General features: G+C 36.0%; 1 protein-coding gene across 10 annotated transcripts in view; it reads right to left on the bottom strand.

The window, feature by feature from the left end:
• Positions 1 to 21,135, bottom strand: part of ROBO2 (roundabout guidance receptor 2) — a 1,654,780-nt gene that overhangs the window by 1,243,015 nt on the left and 390,630 nt on the right. For 6 of the 10 annotated variants that reach the window (XM_067739219.1, XM_067739215.1, XM_067739217.1 and 3 more), the window contains exon 1: positions 10,865 to 11,407. The exons of 1 other annotated variant lie outside the window; for it this stretch is intronic. In XM_067739219.1, the coding sequence (XP_067595320.1) occupies positions 10,865 to 10,994 (130 nt within the window). In that variant the 5' untranslated portion in view covers positions 10,995 to 11,407. Of the gene's footprint in view, positions 1 to 10,864; positions 11,408 to 21,135 lie in introns of those variants that run through there. 3 more of the 10 variants (XM_067739214.1, XM_067739218.1, XM_067739213.1) reach the window with 2 other exon arrangements.

Here is a 21,135-nt window from a genome sequence, read left to right on the forward strand (position 1 = left end):
AGTATTTGATTTATTAGCATATCGAATAGTGATTGCATTTTATTTGCTAAAATTTTTTAAATGCATGTAACATTTGTACATCTTTAATGAGCCTAAAATACAGACTGATGAATTCAAATGAAGAGGGGGAAGAAAAAAAAGATTTGGCTATTTGAGTTGTAGAGTAAGAGAAAAAGTAAGGCCTGATATATAGACAGGGGATTAAATAAAATTATGTATGGCAAGCATTGACACAAGGCTGACATACAAGAAGTCCGCAGGAAATGTTAGCAGTTAAACTTTAGTGTTTGTGTGTGTGTGTGTGTGTGTGTGTGTGTGTGTGTGTGTGTGTGCATGCGCTAATAATAATAAGTAAAAGCTTTGAGTATATTTAATTTTTTGAAGAAAATGTTTATTGAAAAACCACTGTTAGTTACATTATATATACTATCTCATTTGTTCCACACAAAATAACATTGTGAGAATGCTGAGAATTACAGACGAGATTGGGCGCGTTCAGGGTAGTATGGCCGTAGATGAGAATGCTGAGAATTACAGGAGTCAAATAACTTGCCTTAGAGTGTACAGCTAGTAAATGCAGAGATGTAAGCAGAAACAGATGTCTCTGTTGTTCGTCGATGACACTCTCAAAGAAGTTTAGCAAGTGCGAGCTACCACACCACAACATTATTTAATTAGCTTTAAGTGCATCTGTAAGATATTGAAGCCAAAATGTTTGTAATCAAAATTGTAAGGATTTGAGCTACAATAGGATATGTAGGAGGGCATCTTCTCAGTACATCTACTGATCAATTTAATTCTTAATAATCCAAGGTCTAGTTGAAAGTGAATGACAGTTACAAGTAAAACTGACTTCTAATGATTTCATCACATGCTTTTAAACTTAATAATTGTAAGTTAAAATTTTGCTTTGGAAAAATATGCTACCACTTCCAAATTACTTAACTCATATACCCATCCACTTGCCTAGATTCTTCAAACACATGAATAAAATCATACTTTTATATATACATAAGGCATTTCAAATTATAGCAGTAAATCTTAAAGATCATCCAATAATGTAATTATGATATGAAGAACTCTTTTTAGAACATATACTGAGGCTTCAAGCAACATGTTTATATCTCTTTGAAACTTCTATAAAAATGTATTGGGGCTTCCCTGGTGGCGCAGTGGTTGAGAGTCTGCCTGCCAATGCAGGGGACATGGGTTCGAGCCCTGGTCTGGGAGGATCCCACATGCTGCGGAGCAACTGGGCCCGTGAGCCACAACTACTGAGCCTGCGCGTCTGGAGCTGTGCTCCGCAACGAGAGGCCGCGACAGTGAGAGGCCCGCACACCGCGATGAAGAGTGGCCTCCGCTCGCCGCAACTGGAGAAAGCCCTCGCACAGAAACGAAGACCCAACACAGCCAAAAATAAATAAATAAATTTATTTTAAAAAAAGTATTGTATAATATAACTTATAAATAGCTGATAAACGTCATAACCACATAATTTACGCTCACATAGTTAAATGCAGCAACTATAAAATATGGACTATTTATACATAGAATATATTCATATATACATTTATATACTAATTTATATACACACACAAACTAATTTATTACCGTGGTAACACAAAACCACTTAATAGTTTTGATGCAAATTATTTGGCACTGTCAAATAAACCACTTCAGAAGACGCTTTGCCCAACACACATTATATTGATATAAGGCAAACAGTTTTCACTAACAGTGACATTGTTAAACTCTTCACAGTGAGAGAAGATCAAATCACAACTTGGACTTTTATTCTAACACAGAATTTGGTGTCACTGCTTTTGTTTTTAAGCTACGAAAACGTACATCTTGCAAATTTAATGAGGCAGGAATACTACGGAGATCTACAGTATGATGGGTATCTGCAAAATTACCCAGGTAATTGGCACCATGTTTTGTTCCCTAAATATTGCAGTCATCATATGACTTATCTTACCAAGACCTGCAATGGCCACTTGTTTCCAATTCTATAAATTCTAGTTCACTCTCTGCCCGACTCTCAAAGCTATCCTTAACTGATTCTGTTGTTATTGCCACTACTTCTCAACATGCTGCCCATTGGAATCAGATTGGTTACTTGACTGTCCCCCAGATGTAGCATACTGTTGGCCTGGATCAGGTGTCTGGCTCCGAAGTATACTACTTGATAACTTTAGTCAAGTTGTTACTGTCATATGACAAATGGGGCTGATAAGAATAACAGAAACTTTTGGATAGGGTTGATGCAAGCATTAAGTTACAGAGATCAAAGAAATTAACATAACACCGAGCCTGGCACAGAGAATGTCCTTAAAAAAAAAAAAAAAAAATTAAAAAAAAAAAGAAAACCTGCTCAGCTATATATAGTATATAGCTCTATATTTCCCTGTTCTCATTATTCTGGTTATTATCATTTGAAAAATTTTTCCCTTTTATATTTACTTATTTATTCAAAGCCTTAAAAAACTATATACACATAATCTACAGCTCATTTATTTTACTGGTTGTTTTTTCCAAATGTTTCTTTATGCCTGTCTTCTCTGATCATTTAAATTGTTTCTCTTGAGAGTATTCAATAAGTACTTGTTTGAATGAATGAATGTATGTATTGTAGGTTTCCTACTATACTATATAAGCACAGTATATGCATATAGTAGGTGGACATAAAAATAGTTTACTAATAGTACAGTACATGTTGGTCTACCTTGAATGTACAAATTACCAACATAACATCTTTGGGGACCCTGAGTGGAAATGCATGATCAGCAAAACTCTCTATCTAACAGTGCATCAAATTTAACTCATCACACTTGGCAATCAACAACCTCAGCCCCAAATCCCTGCATGTGTCTCTGCACTGGTCCATGCAATCCCTAAACAGGAATGGAACACTGTGTTAGATAAATGAAAATTTGTACTAGTTAAGCCAGAAGCAATTCTCAGGCCCCCATGGATTCTAGAAGGCGCTTCAGTTACATTCCCGATTGCCCTAAAATAAATTCTTTATTAGCTGCCAACTATTACATTAGAGATTTCATGATGTGCTCCTGTCTCCAGAACACATTCTTGGACTTTGCCCAGCTTGATAACTACTTCTTTGATGACAGAGCTTTTGACATTGATATGAAAGGGATTCTACCAAGCATGTGTAGAGTCTATCTTAATAGTCTATGTGGTGAACTCTTCATACATTGACAGAAGGAACGAATTTCTATACTCATCCTGGCAACACGTCAAGAGCTATAAATTGGCAGTACTGAATTAGCTCATTAAACCTTTATACTTTCCTGAGTAATAATACCAGGCAAAATTTTTCTAATGTGAGAATATAGGCTTATTCGTTTGGCATTTTGTATAGAGACAGAATTCAAGCTGTAGCCATTCAAATAAATATTATTCATAAATGCATACAGTTTTTTTTGTTGTGTCTGCATACTATTAACTGGACAACATCCCACTTATTTCTACAAAAAAACTCCATTACGTAATGGAATCTGAAGCATATATGCTAGGCTTAATTTGATGTATAGATTTTTTTTAACAGAGTTTGGACTAGATTTCAAACTGAATCTGTTAAGTACAAACCACATACCGCCTAGAAAGTAAAGGGTTCACAACTGCTTTCTCCCTGTTATCAAGTACAGCTGTTTTTCCCTTCTAATCCTAGGATATAGACTCTTTCCGCGACCATATCACCACGCCTTTCTACACACCAAAATTCCCAAATCGATTATTTAAAGTTTATATTTTAAGGTGAGTTGTCTCAGCTATTCAATAGCTAAAGACACTGTGAGACAGCCAGTTGCTTTCTCATTTTAAGAAGGGGGTCACAAATGGAAAAGACAAAGTAAAGAAACATAAAAATCAGTATAAATCATCCAGAAGTAATAAGCGGTTTGTAGAACAGACTGAATGCTGGAGCTGAGCTCAACCAGTTTTACCCTAAATTGTGGTTTTGGTATAATATCAAGAAGAGAGTAAGTTCAGATTATAATTTGGATATTTGTAGTTTTACTTCATGCTACCCGCCCACCCCCAAATAGCACCAAGCCCAACCTTAGTTTAGTTTTGTTGTTTTGTTTTTAACATCACAGTAACTTACCTTATTTGAAGACATACCAGTTAAAGGGAAAGAGAATTCCTCCCCCCACCCTCCAACCCTGCCAAAAAAGTAGCCTTAAGAATCATAAATTACAAGTTTCTAGAGGGTAGAAATCTGTATGTATGTGTATATATGTATACATGTATATACCATATATATATGGCTTTTTAGTGTTTTTGATAAATCAAGTTTTGAATACCTACTGAATATTTAATAAATGGCTTTCAAAAACCCAATGAGGAGTGAGTATAGAAACCCTTTTTAGTGTGTGAAGTTGTATACTGTTTTTAAGGTACCAGTTCGGGACTTTGGATCTTTGATTTGATTTCTACATTATAACTCTAGAATTGTCATCTTTCAGTTATTTTTCTTAAATTCTACTCCTGGACAAAGGTAACAGTAAGGACCAGCGAGGTTAAATGGCTGAAGCACAATATTAGATGAGGCCATAGGCCCTGATGAATGCTCTGGTCTCTGAACATGCAACGACCTTAAGATGTAATGTGCTTCTTTTCTTTTCTTTTCAGGAATATTATCTCTTGTTCGGATGACCTTGGTTTCTTAACCAAATAAAATTCTTGAACAGATAGAAGATCCCCAGTCTTAACTGATCAAGGTCACTATTTGATTCACATAATCTTTAATTGACTTAAGCAAACAGACCTTATTGTAAAGTCTTATACCTTTCTGAATTTCTATTTTGAAATTTTAATTCTTTATCAAGTAACAAAGCCTGTGACCATAGCTATATTTTACTTCCTTTATTCCTTTTTTTTATACTCAAGTAATTTTGAAGGTTGAAGGTTTGAATTTGAAAACTAAGAAGACAAAATTGCTCTCAGATGGAGGCCTAATGTTAGCCATGATCCATCTTGAAGCAAAAATTTTATGGCTCAGTTGTAAACCCTTTGAAAATGTAGCTTATAATGTAAGTGCTGACACCATCTTAACAATGGATTCATGAACCCTTATACTAAGATATCTAAGGTATTTCATTACTGTCAATTTATCTCACTTTTTAAAATTAAATAACCTATTCAAAAATCCTTATTTCTTTTTTAAGTTCCTGAACAAAATTTTCTTTGTGGAATTTGGCTAATGAATCTTCTCCTTGGAGTGGAGAGAGGTAGGGACTAATGGATACACACATACAGAAACTTGCACTCATACCTGATCAGGGTGGTGTGAGTCCATACATTTTCAGATCACACTTTTCACAGGTATATTCTGACTTTATAAAGGATATACAGCTCCTAAAACTGTATTCTTTAAAATGGATCAGCACACTGCTTCCTGGGCAATAGTTTTCCCCATTTTGATAAAACTGTGTATTCTATTTGTGAGTTAAATATAAACCACTTTTTCCTACCTATTTTCTAACATAAAGAACACTTCAAAGGAGATATGGGGATGTATGTCTATGTATGGTTGATTCACTTCGTTGTAGGGCAGAGGCTAGCATACCACTGTGGAGCAGTTGTACTCCAGTAAAGATATTAAAAATAAATAAATAAACAAACAAAACCCACAATTGCTGAGCTGTAAAAAAGAACACTTCAGGGCTTCCCTGGTGGTGCAGTGGTTGAGAGTCCGCCTGCCGATGCAGGGGACACGGGCTCATGCCCCTGTCCGGGAAGATCCCACATGCTGCGTAGCGGCTGGGCCCGTGAACCATGGCCGCTGAGCCTGCGCGTCCGGAGCCTGTGCTCCGCGCAATGGGAGAGGCCACAACACTGAGAGGCCCGCGTACCGCAAAAAAAAAAAAAAAAAAAAGAACACTTCAAACTCTTTCCAATTTCCCCCCCATTTATCATTCAATACAAAATGCATTTTAGTAAGTATTATGTGAATTTTCAAAATCATATGGCAACAAATATGTTACATTAATAATAAATAGGTAAGTAAAATAAAATTTTGAGGTTAAAAGTGAAACAGTAAATTAGAATGAAAGTTAGACCAAAATGACTGTGGATAAGATATACTCAGGTCATAATTTCTAAGACTAAGAAAAGTCTATCATGCTCAACATCAAGTTTTTCTTATCAAGTTCTTACATATACTTTGCTGATTTTCTCAAATGCTGTTTTTCAATAGTACTAGAGAACATGAACAAAATTTTCAACAGAACTTAGTATGGTTGCTAGGCATACTCTTTGATTTCTGTATCTAAAAAATACTCTCATTATCTTTTGAACTTATTGGAAAAAACACTCATTTCAGGCTTAGCTTTGGAATTTACTCTTTAGTTGTAGGGAAGATAAGGTATTAAATCTATTTATTGCATACAGATGGAGATTAAATAATTTAAACAAATGAAAAACAGAAGTGGTGATTATACACAGTACAAAGAACACTCTACATTTTGCATGAATATTCATACTGTTCAGTTTCCAGATTCACAATCTCACATTATAAATTACTTTTGAACAACAACGTTGCTTTCTTTTTTCCTTACTGCACTACTTCCTACGTGAGTCTGCCACAATTTTCCAAGTTTTAAAATACTATAAATACATTCATATTTTTCTACAACTAAAACCGAAATTTAAATGATATAGTAAAAGTAGAGTGATAAAAATGATTTCCCAACATTAGAAAGATAAGATATAGCACCAATTAAAAAAAAAAAAGTGTAACACCTAAAGTCATAGAATATTTTATTTCCAGTCTAATTTTTCAGGTACTTTGCTCATTCATCAAATAATATTTATTGAGCATCTATTAGGAGCAAGATTGCATGTTAACAAATATGAATCAAAGACAAAATTTCTCTTCAAATAACTTACAAAGTGGCAAACATATAAGACATATATATATATATATATATATAAACTGACAAATGCCTTCTAATCTAAATAAAATACCCTAGCATTCAAAATATGAAATATTACTTTCAGCACGTGGTTGAGGGGCATTTGAACTCGTGGTCAGGGCTTCAGAAGCAATATCGTAAAAATGGACTTATAGGTATTAGGCACCAGCACATAGTTAATTTTCTTTTTGACTTTTAAGGTTTAAAAAAACAAAAACAACCTACCTCAAATTCCAAAAAGCAGCTCAATAACTGTCAATATATTATACAGGTCCATGAAAATAAGTACATAATATCTAAACTAGCACCCTCTGAATATTCCTATGTCACTGCTTCAATGCACCATAAAGTAAAATAACATAATGCCATAGAATGCTCATAATACATTCTAACCCTTCACAGAGAGGGCGGGAGATAACCGCCAGAGAGGTTTTCTTTGCTTAGCAAAAACAGACACAGACAACCAGCTGCTGTAATTTATAAAAGGAAGCAAGTATGAATGTTCTGTGAAAGAATCTTTTGAATTGTCAAAAGTTTTGATAACTTCATGCTCTGTTGCCATAGTTTAACTCGTATCATAACTGAGATGCCTGAGTGAACCTGACAGACTCTTTGGGGAGATTTAAATGGAGTCAAGGTGAAAGAGTTGGGTGGGCCTTAATGACAGTCGGGGTTGGCTCCTCCCCTTAGCTTGATCAGACGTTGCTCTGATTGGCCAGTGTTTCTGTTGGGCCAGGGGTTTGTTCTGACAACCCCCTTTTGCCCTAGCTTCACCCATTTACAGCTTTTACACCCATTCTTCTATTTATACATATTTACCTCCCATTTTCATCTTTGAGAGTAGCTGTAAAAATAAAAATTTAGCTTAAAGTCTAATTTCCAATAGCAAATTTTTTTTTAAAAAACGATATAATTTTAAATTCCCTTTATGTTACATATATTGACCATCTACAATGTAAACTTCTCTGTAAAGTTATGCTCACTGGAATGGAGCTGTTTACATCTTTCAGACTTTCTTCCCTGTGAGAGTAATTGAATGCAAAATAATTAGGTCCTTTAACCCTAATGAAGATGATGCCAGCAGTGTATTTAGGATTTCTGGTTAGTTTATCATGAATGCAAACTTATGATCACTTATGCTATGCTCTGAACGAATCAGATGAGACATCCACCTTCCCTTGAGGAGTTCATATATTGTGATTAAATAGAAATGCATGTGCCTGAGGGAAAACTTGCTGGCCTACTAACCTATATTTGAGATTCATGTCCATTGATGAGCTTAAAAATCCCTTGGTAGCCAACAATAATCAGCATTGTCTTCCAATTGTTCTAAGTCGGCTTACAAATACCTGTTTTGAGCTGCCAGGCCACATGCTGTCTGTTCCACTCCTCACAGGCCACAGTTATTCACTGATCTAGGATGCTTCTCCCTGGCCCTGGCCCCCTAACCCCTTCTCTCAGAACGGTGGACTCTGTTAATACAACAAAAATGGAAATCGTCACCGTGGGCAGGTTGCCACATGGAGGTTGACAGCTGCTCAATCAGATTAAGACAAATGCACCTAGGCAATGTGAGTGCAAAAAAAAAAAAAATTATTTCAGAAGAAAACTCTGTTGTTTTGTTATTATTACTTTTCCCAGGATTTTTAGAAATAGAACATCTCTTTTGAAGATTGTTCTGTAAAGCAGATAAGCTTGAATCAGTATTGATATAAAGCAAATTTTAAAAGGTAGAGAAACCATCTTTAAAATTCTGTTTTGAACCTTGATCCTCTTTGCTTCTGGCCATAGTGTTTAATTTAAGAAGCCTCATTCTCCCTTTCCACTCCACCCAATATATACAAATACTTCTCCTAGGTATTCTACAAAATAATAAAACCGCTACTTCTAGAAAGAAAACCATGTTGAACAATTGTAAACTACTGTTTTTAAACACTGCAGAATATGCCAAGAGGAAAGTTAACAGAGTTGTGCAACTGACACAACCATCAGTAGCCAAGCTCATGAATAAATAAATATTTACAACATGTACATATGCATATCAAGGTAAAGCTACTTTGCAGGAACTCAGAATCTGCGGAAAATATTCATGCAATGCATAGACAGTGACAAAAAGCGTCAGTAAAAAAAGAAAAAAATTTAAAGAACAGTCAACGTGTTTAAAGTTATTCAGCAACTTGCCTGACCTTCTTAAAATACACAAGACTCTTTTAACAATAAATAAAAAAAATGTTGCTATGATTGCTTATTCCTAACTTGACTGAGTCATATCATCATTGCACAGCAGAGCTAGCAAATTTCTAGCTGAATAGTTAGAGTACATTGGAAAAAGCAGTAATATGTTCAAAGATGAAACATTTCAGACCTGATTTACAAATGAAATGCAGTGCATCTGTATTTAAGGCTGTGTGCCATGAATAAACGCCTAGGAACACATGCCCTTTGAAATAGAACTTTCTGACTAGGTTAACTATCTAACCTAGTTAACTAGGTTAACTAGGTTAAAATCTTGCAGCTATCTAACTTTCTCACTGGGTAGCCAAGGCTCCAAAGTCTACTGCTAAAGTTTATCACAGGAAATGATACTTTTACATGGTAGAACTGCCTACTGTCTTTGAAAAATGTACATAGGAAGTACAAGTTAACACTCCTGACATCCCCTAGAGTTGATAACACCATACATCTCTAGATCCCAAGCTACCAAAAAGCTGCCATGCAGGCTAACATAAATAACAGCTTGCAGTTTGCAAGGGGAAAAAATCCATTGATAACACCAGGAAATACAGGAATGTGATGATATAATTTACAAGGCCCAACCCCTTGGGGCTGCATCTGCACTAACCCATCGAAGCTAAGTGCCTGTTGGAACTTTTCCCTCAAAGGTACAGTAGGTGGAAGATTTGTAATATCTTTAATGCAACAAAAGGAGACACAGAAAGATCAAATGAAGGGTCTCATGTATTTAGAAAATCCTGCTGAAATGCTGTGATAAATTATTAAAACTTCTTGTTAATGTTCATGCTTCTCTTTAACCTCACATTGGAACATTGACAGCCAAGCAAAGGTGGGCAGACCCAGAAAACATTTCTAGAACTGAGATAAAAATATTAAGTGAAAAGGATGCTTCCGCAAAGCAAAATCCTCAGATGTCTCTCATCAAGATTTTCCCCCGAAACATGTACACACTGTCCGGAAAGTCTCTCCTGAGATATTTCTGCAGCATCATTTTGGCTTAGAGCGTTCACAGAACAGGTACCCTGATAACTTGTGTTTAGTATAAACAAATGGCACTCAGGTAAAGCAGAATCAACTGAACTTTATAAAAAAGCAGGTCCAAAGCCTCACAAATTCTCTCTCACCTCCTAATAATTTTTCAACTGCAGAAGAAAATGGATTACAACATTCTGAAGTATTGAAAGGCTTGTTCTCGTTCAGCTGATTTTTTTTTCAATAAAGTTAATGCAATTTATCTTTATTAATACATCAACACTGATGGAGTCAGCTAGAAAATTAGTGTTGGCAGCACCGCATTTCATAACATCCCTCTGATCATTTCACAAAATCTGCTAACAATTCAGGGATCTGACATAGAACCCATTTCTTTTCTAAAATAACGAAGCTTCCTAAGGATAACACATATATCCTTGCACTAGGGCAACACGCATCTGGCTCTATATCCTCCCTGCTGCAAACAATCCTCGTAATGCTTTGCAAGCCCACAAAACCAAAAATTCCGAAAATATATTTATAACAATAACAGAGAAAAACTCCTCTTCTTCCTAGCCACCTACCACACACATCCTCCTTCTGGAAATAAAAATCTGATTCCGAACAGAAGCAGTTCCTCTACCTTTAGCTGTCTTCAAGTTCCCATTGACTAGCCTTGCTAACTCCATTTAGATCTTTAACACAAAACTTTCATCACTTACCCCCTTTCCAAGGTTTTCCCTTCCAGGGGGTCCGAGTCAGCTTGCTCAGAGTTGGTCCAGAGAAAAAGAGCATCAAAATGAAGAGAAGTTCAAGCCTAGTAATTTTCCCCACTTTCTCTGATGATAACATTTCCACAAGTTAATTTCACAAAATTTCTCACATCCTCTTCCCTCCCAGTTATTAAAATAGCATTAATCATTGAAAAACCTGAGGTAGGTGTTGTATTGCCATCTTTAACAGCTGAAGTAGCAGCTCCCTGCTGTAGCCCTGAGCCAAGCTACATTTCTCACGATCCAGCTCTTTCAGCCCGCAGTCAGCACTTCTCCTGCTCCAGGAGCTATAAAATAATTTCTGATCTCCACTTTGCTTTCAGTGTGAATATATTCCTCAGCGTTCTGGGAGAGCTTGATTGAAAATGATAAAAACAGTAATGTCTGCGTCCAGCAGAAAAGAGAAGAGATGTCAGGATTGTGTGAAAAAGATGAGAAGCAGTTGCACTGACAGCTTTCAGGCTGCTGTGTGATCCTAATAGCCGTGCAACCAACCAAATTGCTCTTTTAAGAGTAATAAGGCTTCAGTGAAAGCCGGTGTCACTACCACTTGGGTGGGTAGTGCTGGGCTTGAAAATCACCCAGGAACCGCCACAGATAACGACTGCTTCAGTCCCGCTTCAGAATATTAAGGGCTGAGCAAAATATAGTATGCACAGAGGGTAGTTAATCTATTGTGTGAATAAAGGAGGATTCCAGCAATGTAGTAGGGAAAGACGCTGAACTTAAAATCTATTTAATTTTTCCTTCACTTCACCTCGTGACATTAAAAGGGGATTGCATCTGCACTATTATTCATAAAAAGTCTGAAATATTTATTAGAAGAGCATCAGTGTATGATTTTTATCCCAACAATAAAACCGACAGGGCAAGTTCTCAATAGTTTCAGTTCTCTTCTATATTAACGTCAGTTTATTTGGGCATTTCTGTGCCACCCAAATGAACCCACCATGAACGCTGTAAGCAAACTTTTGGAAATACCAACACAGACCCTCTCAGGGCTGTGCTAATCACACTTTCAGGGAAACCTTTTTTTTTTATTTGTTTGTGTACATCACCATGGAAATACAGAAAGCTCTCCAAGTCTCTCAGTCTTTTGTAATTATATTTGTGAAAACATTACTGATCACAAGGTGTGGTTATAATTAACATCCAGGCACATGACTGCCCTCGATAAAGAGGTGGGTGTAGGCAAATCAAGTAAAAGCAATTTGGTCTGTACTGCCTGAAGTGAATTCGCATGATCGAGACATTCTGGCCAATATTTGAAATCTGTCTTAGTATTATCTATATGGTCACTTATTCCTTTAAGCAGTGAGCCACAAGGCATGAATTATGCATTTATGTACTTTAAGGTAATCAATTGCTATATAATGATGACTGCCAATTTTATGACGTTACTACTTTCAAACTGGGTAATAAATTGCCTTTTTCAGATCATGTTATTGGAAGAGGTACTTTTAGAAGGATAATTTATCTTGGTAAGATTAGCTGTATGAAATTTGAAATGACAGTTCTTAAAATTTGCTTTTATATAAAGGAAACAATGTTTGTCAAAGATATTATATGGGATACACAAAACAAATTCTCAGATTATTCCTTAGTTTAAAAACAATAATCAATTTGTATTCAACTTTTAATTAATTTGAAAACTTCTGAGGGAAGTGAGAAAAGTTCGTATCATGCTTATTTTATAAACAGTGAATTTAAATTTGTATGTCTCTGTATACTTTAAAATGGTAAGTTTAAATTTAAGTTGGAAATAGATTTTCTCTTTACCAGTCATTCTTAATTTTTTTTAACCTCATTCTTTCCTCTGTCCTCATAAGCATGTAAACAGATGTTGCAGATGTTGGTAAAATGAATTGGCCAACTCCCTCACCATCACCTTCTGAGGAAGGTTCTAGAACCAAACTTATTTACTGTCTACTGACTCCATTCCTCTTGAAAGAAAGAACATAACCTTTCATAATTAGTGAGTTCTTTATTTTTCAATTACCTGGGCCTTAGGTTGAACAGGAAAATATCAAATGGGTTTAAACATGATAAAAAAGTTAGAGATGTACAATATTTCAGAAGGGCCTGACCAGAATGGGGTTAATAGGAAAAGCACTCTTTCTTCAATATGTGATATAGTTGGCTGGGTTGACCCTAAGAAAATGTCAAGGTTAGATTTTCAAAATTTGCTTCCTTCTTGGTGACCCCCGGTCAACACCAGCTCACAGCTCTCTCTGGTGGAGAAATTAAACTGGGATTGGAGGAACCAAATCACCATTGCTCACGGAGGGAAAGCCATTCCCCTCTAGAACTCATCTGGCTGACGTGTGAAGTACTAAAGCTTTCTACACACTAGAATGAATAAGAGGAAACCTCAAATGGGTGGGAGTACCAAAGAGAATGAATAGGGGTGCAGTTTGAGGAAAAAGAAATATTGAGTGGAAGGGCCAGTTCACATGAGACAAACTTCTACACAGGTGCGAGTGCCAAAACACCTTAAGTTAATATTAATACTAAATTAGCTAACTTATTACAAGTTCTAAGTACTTTACATGAATTAACTCATTTAATTCTTACAAAAACCTAATGAAGTAGGACTAACGATCTCCATTTAGTACATTAAAGAAACTGAGGCACAGAGAAATTAAGTCACTTGTTTGAACTCAAATAGCTCAGCTCTGAGCCTTTGGAAATCCCCGTGCTATGCTCTCTGCTAAACTGCACTCTCTGTACTCTTAACCCTTTTGAACTAGGTGGCTCTGAAGTTACATCTTTATATAAAAGAAGAGCAAATAATGATTGCCCACTCAAAATATGCCAAGTCCTATGTGTAAAGCACTAATTACATGCTTTACAGGTTTTAGTTGTTTCATCTTCACAACAACCTTGTGAGATGAACGCATTATTCATACTTTACAGATGATTACTTGTTCAGTATCACATAATGAGTGAAAGACAGAGCCAGAATTGAATACTGCGTGGTCTCAGAGTTTGCCATTCTGTTTCTGTTTTCGAAAGTCTGGTGCATGGGTCTGGGGAAACCAGACAGGACCCCAGAGAGGCTGGGAAATGAGAGAACTGAGGGGGCTCTTATGGTATCTGTGACATGGAATCTTCCATGGGTTGTTGGCAGCTGCAGAGAGGTCTAGGATTGAGAAGGTTCCAGAGAAAGTCCCCTGAGAGAGGCAAAAAGAATAAACTTCCTCACCACCTGCATGTTCTCTACGGAAAACACGAGGAAAGAGAAAACCCCAGGGAGACCTGACTTATGGACAGTTACGATAAAACCTAATAAATGTTTTAGTGTAGGCCATAAAAACATTGTCAGGAAGACTGCAGAGAGAGAGAGTTCTATAAAGGTGGTATATACAGTAGTCCCTCTTATCCACAGGGATGTGTTCCAAGTACCCCGGTGGATGCCTGAAACCAGGGATAGTACTCTACCCTGTATATGCTATGTTTCTTTTTTCCTATACATACATACCTGTGATAAAGTTTAATTTATAAATTAGGTATGTTAAGAGATTAAGAGTAATAACTAATAATAAATAGAACAATTATAAAAATACACTGTAATAAAAGTTATATAATTATGGCCTCTCACAATTTAAAACTTATGAATTGCTTATTTCTGGAATTTTCCATTTAAAAGTTTTGGACCACAGTTGACCACTGGTAGCTGAAACCACAGAAAACAAAAACATAGATCAGGGGTGGGGATGATACGCTATTGAAACAAAGTGCAAGGAAAGATGGAAGAAAGACGTGATTCAGCAAGGATATTCCAGGCAGAGAAGTTGGCCTTTTGCTGAGAATCAGGTGATAGCATATATTTTAGGAGTAGGTCAGGGCAGGCAAGAGGCAGAGCATAATCCAGGCTGAGGGAATAACATGACTGTGGTCACAGAGATGCAAGAAAGCCTGAATCCTTCCAAGAATTGCCAGGAAAACAGCATGGCTGCAATATCTGAGCATATGAGTGAGTAGCGGGAGATGAGGTAGGAGCTAGATAAAAAATTTTTAATATGTTTATTACCAAAGGTCTTAGGCTTTTCCCTCAGTGATAGCAAGTCAATAATGCATTTAAATCAAGGAAATTACATAAACCAAGATGAATTTTCAAAAAAAACTCTTTGGCTGCAGTATGGTGGAGAGTGAAATTGGAAGCAGAAAAACCATTCCAAGCAAGATATATTTTCAAACTGAACTAAACCAGTGGGACTAAATAGGAAGAGACTAATCTGAAATAAATTATAAGATTTAGTATCATAATTCATTAATTCAACATTTAATAACCACATATTCTGAGTCAGGCAAAATGCTAGATATTTTAAGATGAATAAGACAAAGGTTAATAAGGTAATTAACAAAGGTTAATTACCAAGATGCTTATATCCTTAAGAATTTGGGGACTAAATAAACACAGGGAGGAATGGAGAGAGCCACTGGTCCAGTGTCTCTCTCTTCTTTAGATATGTCTTTATAAATTAGATTTTGTCTGACCTACTAACATTTGCTCCAACTTTGACAGTATTAAGCAAGACTTAGTTATCTTAGCAATTACATTCATTTTTATTCTAATACAACTGTTTGTTCTATTCTAATAACATTCCCTAACTTCTTGATATTTATGCTCAACAAATACCATCTTATCTTTTATTTATTTTCTTAACAAGGATATAATCTCACTAATCTCTGATACTAGGTAATAATGGTGTAATGTCAGCTATCCTGCTATGTTTTAAATTATTGAAAATGTATAAAACCTCTCTTACTGAGTTTGCAACCAAAAAGTATTACTAAGCATTGGAAAAGAATTAGCGGATTTTTGTGTCAACATATTTTCTTTATCTCACAAATTATACTCTCTCCATGAGGTGTGATTGCAGACCAAGCAGGTCACGTTTCCGAAAATTCTGTGAGTTTGGTCACTAGGTAACTAGGGGGTTCTTAATGCAGGGCAATTATACCTTTTCCCCAGGCGACATCTGGCAGTGTCTGGAGTCATATGTTGGTTCTCACAAGGAGGGGGTGAGAGGATGTTACTAGCCTATGCCGACCAGAGGCCAGGTGTGCTGCCACTATCCTATGATGCACAAGACAGTCCCCACAACAGAGAACGACCTGGCCAAAAATGTCAATAGTGCCAAAACCGAGAAGCTCTGAGGTATCCTCAGCTTGTCTGACCACAAGGTGATGATTCTTCTAGCCACTTGTTTTGCTTAAGTATATTCAGAACAAATGCTCTTCTTGACTGAAGCTCACAAGGGAACCACAGGACACTTCTAACCAGGTTGCCCTCCTACAACACCAGTGTAAGATGTCCTATTTGTATCCTTACGCTTAAAAAAACGCTTTGCATTTCTCTTATTATAATTCACTTACAAGGAATCACTCATCTCCCTGAACTCCTTATATCAGGCTAAAGAAATGGTGGATTTACTTTGCTGGAGTGCTGAAAGGGGCCCAGTGATGCACAGCTATATCAGTAAAAATCATTCTTGTCTGGAAAATTCTGTGTCTCTCTATTTCTCAAAACGCCAGAAAAAAATCACTGGGGCAAACTTAGCTGCCTGGCTCTCCAACGACTTCCCTCTTATTGACCTGACAATGATCTTTCTCTACTGACTACAGGTTACACTATCATTACTATATTTTATATACTCTATTACTAAGCCATCAGAAACGTTTAGCTGGGATTTAATCAAGAAGAGAGTTGTAAATTTGCCATAGTATTAGCTTGATAACTCTTGACAGACCACAGATAAGTTCATTAATACATGCATACATATATATATACATACGTAAAGAGTTGTCATTAATTACTTTGTTATTACTCTCTAATTCTTCAGTATTCTATTTTGATTACACAAGCCAAAATACAGATCTGAATGTTTCAATGCTATATTAGAAACACATTTTAATCCTTTGTCCTTATCATGTTTTCCTTAAACAGAAATAATGAAATTGGGCTCATCCCTTCTATCTCAGTTCACTGTAAACACAAATCATTCCACAGGCTCAATAAGAAAAACATCCCTTGGATTTTGTACAAATTACTGTGACATATAATATATACTCATTTTATCTCCAAGGTCAAACAGGTTCGGTTACATATGTACCAGTTCAAATGTATATATGTATAAACACTACAGTTATGGTCTGGTTGAGAAATCAACTCTGGTTAACTGAAATACGTACTTAACTAAAAGAAAAAAAACATCTGTTTTCACCGCTCTTCAGAAATATTTCGAAAGATTTTCATTCCTTTTTTGTTTGCCAGTGGTTTCTGCAGAGTGAATATCTCTGAATCCCTCTGATTTAAGACCCTGCAGTACCCAAGGATCACTGGGCTGCAGGAACATCAGTTATGCTATTAGCCCGCAATTATAAGAGATGACAAAGTAGGGCTGACTCTGTAAAGAGATCAGAGCAAACTGATCTTTCAAACTTTCAAATGAACTCCTAATACTGCATTTTGTCTTTGTTATGGTTCCCTTTCATTTAAAAATTCAAGTGGAGCCTTATATGTCTTTATTTAAGGGTTCTAGTTGTGGTCTTACTACATAATATGCTCTTAAAAACTTCAATTGAGAAAGGCAGCTTGATACCTTGCTCTACATAAGCTCGTTTTGAAGAGTGATTCTCTTTTTATTTTTTTAATAGGTCCCAGTAGTTGAGTGTGTGCCAAGACTTGTCAGCGTCCCAAAGGGGAGGATCTCCGTCAACACCTAGATTTAGGCTAATTGGAAGCCCTGAAGAGTGATTCTAAATGTTGGTGGGTCCACTTGAGTCATCTAGAGACATTATGTGGCCAAAGCTAACTACAAACAAGGTAGTTTTCATTCTGGGTAGACATGTGAGTAGTCAAAATTTGGGGGTTACATTCTTTTTAGAAAAGGGGAGTTTATTAGGCCACAACTCTGTGGTTTTAATTCAGTAAGCTATGTGTGGGAGCTGGGCACATGTGTTTTGAAAAAAATCTCCTCCATGTATCTCTGATATGCTACTCCAGTGTTCAACAACTATCTTGAGAAGAAAAGCTTATCTATGCTTGCTACCCAGTCCATTATGTTTATATAACATATTGATAAAAGGAAATTAGACTCAAATTTTAAATTAAAATTTAATGTTCGGGGAATTCTCAGAAAAAATAATTTCCAGACTATGCTAACTCATATTTAACCTAAATTTCAAATGATTACATGTCTGTTCTGTAAAGAAGGTGGAATATGGGTCCTGGAGAGCCATCCTAGTGATTGTCTAGAGAATAAGCCTTGGAATCTAGTCAAACATGCCTGAACGTATAATATATACTTTTTCTTCATCTGAGGTATTTTCTTGGGCTTATGTAAAGTTCATTAAAAGGACAGTGCTAGAAAGCTTGCCATGGTCCATTGGCTATATGCTATGCTACATCTATCACATAAAACGTTTCATATCTATAGGAGATATCAACAGGATGTTTTTAAAAGAAATATTATTGCTTTTTAATATTTGTACAATAAATTTACTCTAACATGAGATATTCTTTCCCTCAAAAATATGAAATCAAAATAGTCTTTCTAGATGAGCAGCTAGAAAGTCAGTAAATCACAGTGTTGCCGAGTCCCACGAGGATATCAGTGGAGTACGTATTAATATATATGGTTGAGTCTGCTCTGGCTCTCCCCAGAGTGTTCTTGAGACTCCAGGAATACTATAGTGTTGGTTTAATTTCGAGTTAAATGGTAGAGCTCCCGAGAATAAGGGCCTAGGTTGTGAATGTTGAAGATGTCAGATTTAACTGTCGCAGAACTAACTTTGATATTTTTGAAAAAAGCAAATAAACTGCAATTCTCATGTCATTTACAAGTTGAAAAATGGTGTAAATTTGAAACAAATTGAAAGTAATATTCAAGAGATGTAAAACTGAATATTTTTGCGATGTCTACCTGCTACGACAAATTCTTATTATCAATTGGGAATTGCTGAAGGATTAGCTGTAGGTTTATCGTACAGTTATATATCAGTATAGAGTTACGTTTTAATTGTCACAGACAAAAAAATGACAGTCGTATAAAAAATTATTTATTTTTTTCTCATGAAAAAGTCTGGATAAAGACAATTGAGTGTTGCTCGAAGAAGTTCTGAGACATTCAGGCTCCTTTTAACTTTTTTATCTAACTTTACTGAGGTAGGGTTGACAATTAAAATTGTATATTTTTAAGGTGTACAACTTGACGATTTGATATATGTATACATTGAAAAATATTCACCATGAGCAAGGTAATTAACATATCCATCATGTCACAGTTACTTTTTTTGTGTGTATGTGGTTAGAACACTTAAAATGTATCCCCCTATCTTGTTTCTTCAACAGGTATGGTCTCCATTTTCAAGAAAACTCAGGATTCAAGAAGTTCTCTCCATCTGCAGCTATCAAGTCATCAGGAAGGAGGACTAGCTAAAGGATGGGGGGAAACTGACAGAGGCGGAAGCAACTATCTCAGAGAAAGATTTAGGAAAATGGCCACATGCCACTTTTGCTTACCATACACTGGCCATTTTTCTGTTTAAACTAGCTCTAAAGAAAGCTGCAAAGTGAATTCTCTATTCTGGCTGCCATGTTACCAGCTAAAATTTGGGGTTCCATCACTTTGAGAAAATTGGAGAATAGGTTTTGGGGAAAAACAATTGTTTTTCTCTGACGTGGCCCTCTAGCATGAGATATTATGACAGATGATAGATCTTCAAAAAAACTTTTTAGTAGTAGCTTTTATCTACCAACCCAGTGACCCTTATTACTTTAGAGGCTTGAAATATCACATGTAATGAGATCAAGTCTATAATAAAACTAGCTTATAGTTTATAAACTTACAGCTTATAGACCCATAGAATCTCATACCCAGATTAGGCTGAAAAACCACCTAGTTTGTAAAGAACAAAGTGCAAACATTCTACACCAGTTGTGTCTTAGTTTTTGCTTAAATACTTCAAGTAAAAAAATATATATATTTTTAAAAGACCATTCTTGCATTGAGCTCAAATGTTTTAGATGCTCTTAATTTCTAATAATTCATTCTAATACTACCCTTCAACACAATGCCAAAAAATATTTCCTTTGTTAATTAAGACAATTCTTTGAATATTAGGAAAGAGCTGCTTTTGGCCCTTGAGTCTCAATCCCACCATCACCTTCAGGCCAAATGACCTGTTTTTCATGAACACAAATTTCAGTTTCATTATCATCTAAGTAATCTCCTTCCTTTGGATTTCTGGATGCTATTAAGTCAATCTTAACATCTGATTCAACAGTATTCATTCATACTAAAGCACAAGACATTCTTCATTTCTTCTTTCTTCCTAATTCAAGTTGAACTAGACATAACAGAAGTGGTCTGTCAGCTGTTCCCAGTACCCTCCCCCTTCCTGTCCCCACCCACCTAGTTCCCTTTGCTTAGATGGAGAGCATGTCATATGACAAAAACGTGGCTCCCAATTACTTCTACAGTTCATTTGTCCTGTATCCTCTAGCATTAAGCCTAATGATTTTGACAAGAAAACCATCACCTGGCTCTATTTCCTTTTCTGTTGCATTTCAATTTAACAAAACAATGGGGACTATTCATCAGCCTCTGAAATTTCCAGGAAGAGGCCTTCATTTTTTGCTTTTACTTTAAATCATTTAAACTATTTTAAAACAACTGAAAATAATATTTTAAATAATTATGCTTAATAGTAAAATTTATATACACACATTGATGTATTAATATACATATATATGCATATATGCATACATAAGCACTAAGGCCTAAGTGGGAGAATTTGTTAATCACCCTTAACAGCAAAATAGGTTGCCATTAGTCAAGCCTCAGGTTAATTAATTCACCAGATAATGACTGATATAAGTCCTAGCGCTTCCTTCCTAACTGCTTACTGTTCCATCCAGAAGACATGCCCTCACTGAGCAGCCTGGTTTCTGCTTCTGTGGATGCTGAATTTTAGCACTAGATCTGATAACCATTTTCTTGGAATAAAAGATATGGAATGTAATTTTTCTTTGACATAGACCTATTTAAAGTTGGTTAGAATAGTGGGACCACTTAGGATTGAACAAATGAACAAATTAGGGAGCAGCTACAGCCTGCCATCGAGGCTGAAGTAGATTTCTTCTAAGTAATAGCAACCAACCATTCTAGGCAGGAAAATCTGTATCACTGCAAGCGTGACATTCTCATCAG

Source organism: Pseudorca crassidens, chromosome 5, assembly GCF_039906515.1.
Source record: "Pseudorca crassidens isolate mPseCra1 chromosome 5, mPseCra1.hap1, whole genome shotgun sequence".
Taxonomy (NCBI): Eukaryota; Metazoa; Chordata; class Mammalia; order Artiodactyla; family Delphinidae; genus Pseudorca; species Pseudorca crassidens.